Genomic DNA, 10,294 nt, shown 5'->3' on the forward strand with positions numbered 1-10,294 from the left:
GCCTCACTGTGCCAGGCACCCAGGTTCGATCCCACCCTCAGGCGACTGTCTGTGTGGAGTTTGCACGTCCTCTCTGTGTCTGCGTGGGTTTCCTCCAGGAGCTCCGGTTTCCTCTCACAGTCCAAAGATGTGCAGATTACATGGATTAGCCAAGCTAAATTGCCCATAGTGTCCAAGGGTCTGTAAGTTAGGTGGATTAGACATGGGAAATGCAGGGTCACAGGGAAAGGGTAGGGGGATGGATCTGGGCGGGATGCTGTTCAGAGGGGCACTATGGACCTATTGGGCTGAATAGCCTGTTTCCCCATTGTAGGGTTTCTATAATCATTGTGTGTTGGTGTCGTTACCTGTCCGTAGTCGCCTAGGGAAGATGACAATGAAGCTTCGCCTTGAAGATCTGCAGCAAACAGGCAGTTTTAATGCATTAAATGACTTGCTAGGCCACTACAAAGGGAAGTAAAAAGTGAACCGTGTTGATAAGGCTCTAGACTCTTAGGCTAAGAATAGCAGGTTTATTTACCTAAAGGACATCAGTGAATCAGCTGGGATTTCACATCAATTCAACAATGTTAGTGTGGACAGGAGGAAGAAACCTGTGGAACTCTGCTGAAGCCACAGGGATTTCTTCATTTATGAATTAGAGGAAAAGGAAGAGAAGTGCATTGTGTTTAAACTAGGTTGTTTAAAATTGATATATTGTCACCTTTATTGTCAACATTTATACACCACAAATTTTATTTCATAGCTTCATTGTCCATCATCCCTATTATTGCTTACTGCCTACAAAGTGGCCTTCATCTTTGAGGGAAATTGTAAGGCAAGATGAGCAGAAGACCAATAGGCATCAGTGAGAAGGATGTGTTGTTAACTGTAGGACTGCTTTGTGCTGGGAATGACCACAGTGTTGACAACTGGTGCATTAGATGCAAGCACTGCCTTAGATCAGCTGTATGTGGCTGTATCAGTGATCACACTCGTGCATTCCTGGTTAGGCACATTTGTATCTACAGATATCGTGACTACATCTGATTCGTCAACTTCCCCCTCCTCCCAACCCCTTTGTTGCTCTTCCTCCTTGCTTTCTCACTACAAAGTTTCAGAGTGATTAGACTATAAGACATAGGAGCAGAAATTGGTCATTCAGCCTTTCGGGTCTGCTCCACCATTTGACCATAGTTGATATATTTGGTAAAATAGGGTTGAGTTAGTACGGTTTCATCAAGGGGAGGTCATGCCTGACAAATTTGTTAGAATTCTTCGAGGAGCTAATGAGCAAGTTAGACAAAGGAGAGCCAGTGGACATGATCTATTTGGATTTCCAGAAGGAAAGGTGCTGCACAGGAGGCTGCTAAATAAAATAAGAGCCCATAGTGTTAGGGGCAAAGTATTGGCATGGAGAGAGAATTAGCTAACTGGCATAATGCAGACAGCGGGGATAAAGGGGTCATTTTCAGGATGCAGCCGGTGACCAGTGGAGTTCCACAGGGGTCATGTTGGGACATTCACATTATTCATTAACAATCTGGAGAAAGGAACCAAGGGCATTGTTGCTAATTTTGCAGATGATACAAAGATAGCTGGAGGCACAGGTAGTGTTGAGGAAGCGGGCAGGCTGCAGCAGGACTTGGATAGTGGATAAAGAAGTGGCAGATGGAATACAATGTGGGAAAGTGTGAGGTTATGCACTTTGGTAGTAGTTTAGAAGCATAGACTATTTTCTAAATGGGAAAGGCTTCAGAAATCCGAAGCAGAAGAGGACTTGAGAGTCCTAGTTCAGGATTCTGTTAAAGTTAACACGCAGGTTCAGTTGGCTGTTAGGAAGGCAAACGCAATGTTTGCATTAATTTCAAGACGACTAGAATACAAGAGCAGAGATGCACTACTGAGGCTCTGGTCAGACTGCATTTGGAATATTGTGAGTAGTTTTAGGCCCCATATTTAAAGAAGGATGTGCTGACCTTGGAGGGAGTCCAGAGGAGGTTTACAAAAAGATCCCAGAGATGAAGGGCTTGTCATATGAGGAGCAGTTGAGAACTCTGCACTATGTTCAATGGAGTTTAGAAGGATGAGGGGGCACATCATTGAAACTTACAGAATACTGAGAGGCCTAGATAGAGTGGACACGAAGAAGATGTTTCCACTAGTAGGAAAGACAAGGACTTGTGGGCACAGCCTCAGAGTGAAGGAATGACCCTTTAGAATGGAGATGAGGAGGAATTTCTTCAGCCAGAGGGTGGTTAATCTGTGGAACTTATTGCTGTAGTGGGATGTGGAGACCAAGTCATTGAATGTATTTAGGACAGAGATAGATAGGTTCTTGATTGGTTAGGGGATTGTTGGCTATGGGGAGAAGGCAAGAGAATGGGGTTGAGAAATATATCAGCCATGATTGAATTATGGAGCAGACTCAATGGATCGAATGGCCTAATCCTGCTCGTATCTCTTCTGGATTGGAATGAAAATCCACCAGATGGCTCTTTGTGGTCTCTGGGGCTGACCTCCCCTATCTGTGACCACCACACACGCCACACCCCCCCACCCACACCACCCCCCGCCTGGGACTGTAGTAACTCAGTCACATCTGTTTTTCTATGAGGATTTTTGTGCTGCCAGCAAAGCTACTACATCATTAAATTGCCTCTAATTGGGTGCCTGCTTCCATTCAGCAAACAGCCAGTCAGTCTCCATGTCTGCATCTGGGAAACATCCCCAGTGGTGGGAATATATCAGAGAGCCATTCCACATCCTGGCATGCTCACCTCCAAACATTACCCCACCTCCCCCTGACCAGGCTAGGAAAAGTCTACCTCATGTCAGTCCAATCCTTACTGGAGTGCTGGACTGCACAATGCTTATGTCCTCATAAAATGGGCATGAGAAGACTCCTGAAAATTTGAACAAAATAAGCTTATTTCTACTTTTTTGAGCAACTGAAACAAATTAATTAAACTAATTGATATTTAAATGCTCCTTAAAAGAAGCATTTACTTTTATTTATAATTAGCTTTAAGCAACTACTTGTATATGTTATTGCACATCCTGTAGCAGGCAGAATCTGAACCCAGACCTTCTGACTTAAAGGCAGGGACACTACCACTGCAGAGCAATCACCTCCCTTGTATTTACACGAGGACCCTGGGAAAAGTAGATTTGATTTAGTCCGATTATGTCATTTGTCATTACTCTCAAAGTTCTATGTGTTTATACTCTTTGTGATGTTTTCAAATTTTATTTATACATTACTTATGCTGTTTTATTTATTACAGCCAACAGTATGCGAGCGGGAGCTGTGCGTATTTGCATTCCAGACTTTGGGTGTAATGAATGAAGCTGCAGATGAAATTGCAACAGGGGCACAGGTACATAAATGTTAAATAGCCAGATCTTTACAGTTTGAAGTGATTGATGATTACAATAACCATGTTGTCAGGGGAGAATTGGGTGGCATAGGACATTTGATCACTTCTTTTCCCGCTGCAACCTAATTTAAATCCAATCAAGGCAAAAAAATCAAATTATTTTAAAATTTGTCTAATTTTTTTAGGTATCAAGTTTGTTTTGTTTTAATTTTAGAATCCAGTATTTCTTTAGCTTCTAACCATGCCTACTACACAATTAAAATGAGAGCAGTAATACAAAAGTACTTCAGTGGACATATTTAATGCTCTAATTTGTAAGCACGTGCTCTAGTATGAGACTGAAATGTATAGACTGCGAATATATAAACAATAAAAATAGGAGCAGAAATAGCTCACTTAGCCCCTTGAACCTGCTCTGCCATTCAATAAGATCACGGCTGCTCCATTTGTTTCAAATTCCAAATTGCCAACTACTGCCACAATCCTTGCTTCCTCTGCTTAACCAGAATCTATGCATCTCTGTATTTAAAATATTCAACGACATTGCCTCCACTGCCTTCTGAGGCAGAGTTCCTAAATTGCACAACCCTGTGAAAGAACAATTTCTCCTCAACTCCATCCTGAAAGGGCAAATCCTAATTATAAAACAGTGCCCCCTAGTTCTGGACTCACCCATTAGAGGAAACATCGTTTCCATGACCACCTTTGTCCAGAACATTCAGGATCTTATACATTTGAATCGACTCACTCCTCACTCTTCTAAATTCCAGTGAAAACAACCCTCCCCCTGTCCAACCTATCCTCAGAAAACAACCCACTCATCCTTGGTATGAATCACGTAAATCTCCTCTGAACCACTTGTAATTCATTTACATCCTTCTTGAAATAAGGAGGCCAAAACTGCACACAGTATTCATAATGTGGTCCCATCAATTCCCTGTATAACTGAAGCACAAAATTATTACTTTTATGTTTAAGTGCACTCATAATAAAGACTGGGATCCCAGTAGCCTGCTCGATTACAGGCTGTCGGTGAATATTAACTTCTTATGACACATGCACCAGAGTACCTAAATCCCTCCACACTTCGGAAGTAAGCAGTTGTTCTCTGTGTAAGTAATACTTTGTTTTGTTTTATTAGAGTCATAAAGTCATACAGCACAGAAACAGACTCTTCGGCCCAACTCATCTGCACCAACCAGACATCCCAATCTGACCTAGTCCGATTTGCCAGCATTGGACCCAAATCCTTCTAAACCCTTCCTATTCATATACCAATCCAGACCCTTTTAAATGTTGTAATTGTATCAGCCTCCATGATTTCCTCTAGCAGCTCATTCCATATATTCACTACCCTCTGCGTGACAAAGTTACCCTGAGATCCCTTTTAAATCTTTCTCCTCTCACCTTAAACCTATGCCCTGTAGTTTTGGATTCCCCCACCCTTCTTGCTGCCAGTGTAGATGATGGACAGGCTTTGGAGAATCAGGAGATGAATTACTCACCATAGTATTCCTAGCCTCTGACCTGCTCTTGTAGCCACTGTGTTTATGTGGCTGGAATGGTTGAGTTTCTGATTTCAATGGCAACCTTTAGGATGTTGATTGTGGGGGATTCAGTGATGGTAACACCATTGAATATCAACAGTGGTGGTTACATTGGAGATTGTCATAGCCTGGCATTTGTATGGCATTAATGTTACTTGCCACTTGTCAGCCTAAGCCTGGATATTGTCCAGCTTTTGTTGCATTTGAACATAGACTGTTTCAGTATCTGATGAGTTGTGAATGGTGCTGAACATTGTGCAATTTTCAGTGAACATCCCCACTTCTGATCTTATGATAGAGGGAAAGTCATTGATGAAGAGGCTGAAGATGGTTGACCCTGAGGAACTCCTGCAGAGATGACTGACCTCCAATAACCAAACTATCTTCCTTCATGCCAGGCATGACTCCAACCATAGAATCATAAGATCCCTACAGTGTAGAAAAAGGCCATTTGACTTATCAAGTCAGCACCAACCCAGACCCAGATCCAACCCTAACCCATGACTAACTCACTTAGCCTGCTTATCCTTGAGTACTATGGACAACTCAACATGGCCAGTCCACCTAACCTGCACATCTTTGGACTGTTGGAGGAAACCGGAGAACTCAGAGGAAACCCACGCTGACGTGGGCAGAACATGCAAACTCTACACAGTCACCCGAGGCTGGATTCAAACCCAGGTCCCTGGCAATGTGAGGCAGCAGTGCTAACCACTTAGCCACTGTGCTGCCCTAGCAGAGAGTTTGCCCCGATGGCATTGATTCCAGCTTTGCTAGGGCTCCTTAATACCACACTCAGTCAAATGCAGCCTTGCTGTCAAGGGCTGTCACTGTCACTACAGAGTCTTTGGTAAGAAACTGGTAACTTTGTATACTTTTTATCTTAGTAATATTTGGATACGAACTTGTAGTGTAATCTATAAAGCTGCAGACCAAGAGCTGGAAAGTGGATTTAGGATAGCTGTTTTGTGGTCAGAATAGGTGAAATGGCCTCCTGTGTAGATCATTTCTGCAATTTAACCAAATCCCAGTACTATTAACACATTTAACATTCACTGATGCGCATTTTGGGTTCAGTCAGGGCCACATACGTCTTGATCCTTTTTAAGCCTTGGTTCAAACTTGGAAAAAAGAGCTGAACTCAAGAGGAGAAGTGAGAGTGACTGCCCTTGACTTCCAGTTCACATTTAACCTGAGTGTGGCATCATGGGGCTCTAGCATAAGTAAATGGGAATTGGGGGGGAAATTCTCCACTGGTTTGCCATACTTGGCACAAAGGAAGATGGTTGTGGTTGTTGGAGGTCATCATTCCACCACAGCAGATTGTAGAATGTGAATTCAATAAAAATCTGGGATTACAAGTCTAATGATGACCATGAATCCATTGCCGATTGTTAGGAAAAGCCCTTCTGGTTTACTAATGTCCTTTGGTGAAGGAATCTGCCATCCTTACCTGGTCTGGCCTACATGTGACTCCAGACTCACAGCAATGTGACTGACTCTTAACTAAATACTGGGCAATTAGGGATGGGCAATAAATGCTGGACCAGCCAGCGATGCTTTCATCCCATGATTGAACGAAAAAAACATCCGTCATCTCAGATCCAGGACGTGCATCCAGGAGTTCCTCAGGCAGATAACTAACAGCACAGCCATCTTCAGCTGCTTCACCAATGATTTTCCCTCCATCATAAGGCCAAAAGTACGATACCCAATGATGACTGCACAATGTTCAACACCATTTGTGATGGAAAAGTACTGAAATTGATCATGTCTGAATACAGCAAGACCTGGACAATATCCAGGTTTGGGCTGACAAAAGTGGCACATAACCTTCACAACACACAAGTGCCAGGCAATGACCATCTCTAACAAGAGAGAATCAAATCATCATCCCTTAAGGTTTAGTGGCATTACGTTCAAGGCAACTAGGGTTGGGCAATAACACTATACATAGAACATAGAACAGTATAGCACAGTACAGGCCCTTCGGCCCACAATGTTGTGCCAAACTTTTACCCTAATCCTAAGGTCTATCTAACCTCCACCCCTACCTTATAATATCATCCATATGCCTATCTAATAGCCGCTTAAATGCCCCTAATGAGACCGACTCCACTACCCTCTCTGGCAATGCATTCCACGCCCCGACCACTCTCCGAGTAAAGAAGCTACCTCTGACGTCTCCCCTATATCTACCTCCACTCACTTTAAAACCACGCCCCCTCGTAATAGCTACCTCCACCCTAGGAAAAAGTCTCTGGCTGTCCACTCTGTCTATACCTCTGATCAGTTTGTACACCTCTATCAAGTCACCTCTCATACAAGCCAGAAAAGCCAAAATCTCATGAATGAATAGTAGGAAGAAAAAAAAACGTTTCTGTGAAGTGTTTATGACGGTTGCTTCAAATACACTGAAAACTTCAGCAGTGTGTAAATTGAACCAACTAAATTTACTTCATTTCAGCTAGCAGGTTAGGAAAAGTTCAGGGCTTTTCAGTGGATTCTGCCACTGAATGGACAATAAACACACCCATTACCTTGGATTCAAATGTCTTTCCCATGTATCCAGACACACCCTAACACTTATTAAGTGATCCCTATTTTTTCAATACAAACAAACATCCCTTATGGACTGTAATTTCATGCAATAGAACGCAGAATACGATGGATGCTAGAAATATGAAACAAACCCAATCACGGAACCACAGCTGTAGGGGTGGCCAGTGGTGCTGGGGTCACCTGCATGGGTTATGGAATGGCCATGAAGGATAAACCCCTAGCACAAAGTAGTCAATAACTAGTTGGTTAATTATTTAGTTGGCTGCCTGTCTCTGATTAATGGGGAACCATGCTGCTTAATTTCCTGTCACTGAGAATATCCCATTGCAGTAAAAACACATTTGTATCTCCTCCATGGGACTGTTAGGTTTAGTTATTATTGTCACTTGTGCTCGGTACTTCACTCGGTATAATGAAAAGTGTACAATGTCACCACACTTGGGTGTCATTTTGAATTGCAGAATAAATTACTTATTAAAATCCAGCCTTGAATTTGGCTATAATCAATGACTGTTAAGGGCCCAAACCTGCTCTTGGTACAGCATTTCCCAGAAAAATGGAAGAATGTCCAGAGAAATTCTACGCCACTCTAACTGACTAATGAATTTTTGATGTTGATTCAGAGCCTGAAATGCAACTGTTTTAAGTTATGATTATTCAATCATGAAATGTGGGCATCTCTGGTTTGGGCAGCATTTATTGCCCGTCCAAGTTGCCCTTGAGAAGGTGGGCTGTCTTATTAAACATCTGCAGTCTGTTGCTGTAGATAGACCTACAGTGCCATTATGGAGGGTGTTCCAGGAGTTTGACCCAACAACATTGGAGGAGCAGCAATATATTTCCAAGTCAAGCTAGTGAGTAGCTTGGAGGTGAACTTGTGGGTGGTAGTGTTCCCACGTATGTCCTTCTATGTGGAGGTGGGTATAGAAGGTGTTGTCTAAGGATCCGAGGAGAATTTCTGTATTGCATTTTGTCAATGGAACACATTGCTGCTACTGAGCATCAGTAGCAGAGTGAATTTGTGGATGGTGTCAGGTATCTTGAATGTTGTTGGAGCTGCATTTATATAGGCAAGTGGGGATTATTCCATCGCACTCCTGACTTGTCTCTTGTAGATGATGGACAGGCTTTCAGGAGTCAGGAAGTGAATTATTGCTGCAGGATTCCTAACCTCTAACTTGCTCTTGTAGCCCCAATGTTTCTGAGCAAAGGTAACTCCTGGGATATTGATACTAGGGGATTCAGAGATAGTAATGCCTTTGAATGTCAACTTGTTTTACTGTCTAGCAGTAACATCCCTAAGTAGCACAAAATTTGTAATAAAACTAATTTTTTTTAATATCCGGAAGTGTAATCACACACAACTGAATGACTTTCCCACCACCAAATCACCGTTACATTTTTTTTGTTTTTTAACTATTAACCACCAATAAAACTTAGTTTGAAATTTGGAGAAACTACATCACATATATTATGAATTAATATGCTCTTACATACCTGTAACTGGTCTTTCAGAAATGTCCCTAGTTATTAGCATCTCTCGTAAATGGGATTTTCCTCTACCTAGAAATGAGAAGAAATGAAACGGGAAGGGCAGATAACCAGGCAAATTGGAACCAAGGCGATCCTGTCACCTCAGCAATTAAGTTCAGGGTGGGAAGCTCCAAATTCACCATCCCCAAACTGCCATCAATTAAAGTCCTTACATGAGCAATTAAAGATCTGTAAAGTGTGTGAATCCACTAGACACCCAATGAAGTGCCTTGCCAGCAGGTGAGAAAAGTGACTGCTGTCCCAACTGGGAAACAGTGGCATCCGTTTGCCCTACACCAGAGGCAGTTGGGTACACAGATGGGGACAGGGGTTAGCCACTGAAAGCCAACCATAGACCTTACTTCTGACACCCTGATCGCCCCTTTCCACCTCAAGACCTGCTCCCTGAAAAAACTCATTGGCATTTTTTGCTGATTGCTGTCCTCACTGCAGCAAATAGCTGCCGCTTCAGGCAAGGTGAGGCATCTGTGCCAGATTGGCACTTGATCCAGCAGGCTTAAAGATAAACTTCCACAAAATGTGTGAAAAAAGATAACTCGCACCCAAGGCTTTATTTAGTGACTGGTGTCTCAGTACAGAATTTTTAGGGTTTGAGTGAAGATTGCTGGTGGTAGATGTTGGTATGTTCGCCGAGCTGGGAGGCTTTCCTTTAGAATTTTCCTTTATTCAATTGGGAGCATGGAGCTGAGAATTGAAATAATTAGGTTGTAATCCCATCTCTGACCTACTTTCTATGCTGGGAACACGTGGGCAAAAACAACAAGAGGCCTAGACATTAACAATGAGATGACAACACTTAATCAGTCGTTGCTTAAACTAATTGAGTGAGGATGTGGCCTGAATTGTAATATATCTTCTCTGGCAAGCCAGAACTTCTCCACATTGAGGTGAAGTGTCAAGTAAGATTATGTGCTGGAAGTGTGAAGTGGGACTTAAGGCAACAGATACAGATATTTTCTAATCAGCCTTTTTGATGGATGTTAATACACACCTCTGGAGCAGGTAGGACTTGAACCCAGGCCTCCTAGCTTAGAGGTATGGCACTAAGAACCCCAGGACTGAGCAAGAAATATTTGCCACAGAAGTAAAAGCTCTATCAGCTGAGCTGAACTGAGCAAATAATGCTCCGTGTTGAAATTACTAATAGCTATTTGTGATTACAGACAATTGGGATCATTTCTGGAGTTGGTGGTTCTGCTGTAGAGCCTCTTCAGAAATCTGGATGCACACTGCTTTTGGGCACAGCAAACCACTTAGAGCTTACACTGTACA

General features: G+C 42.7%; 1 protein-coding gene across 1 annotated transcript in view; it reads left to right on the top strand.

Moving 5' to 3' along the window:
* The first annotated feature begins 822 nt into the window (after nt 1-822).
* Nucleotides 823-10,294, top strand: part of LOC109914406 (poly (ADP-ribose) polymerase family, member 8) — a 41,138-nt gene continuing 31,666 nt past the window's right edge. Inside the window, exons 1-2 of the mRNA XM_048595955.1 lie at nt 823-870; nt 3,267-3,359. Of these exons, the coding sequence (XP_048451912.1) occupies nt 823-870; nt 3,267-3,359 (141 nt within the window). The remainder of the gene's footprint in view (nt 871-3,266; nt 3,360-10,294) is intronic.

This window comes from Rhincodon typus, chromosome 1 (assembly GCF_021869965.1).
Source record: "Rhincodon typus isolate 14 chromosome 1, sRhiTyp1.1, whole genome shotgun sequence".
Classification (NCBI taxonomy): domain Eukaryota; kingdom Metazoa; phylum Chordata; class Chondrichthyes; order Orectolobiformes; family Rhincodontidae; genus Rhincodon; species Rhincodon typus.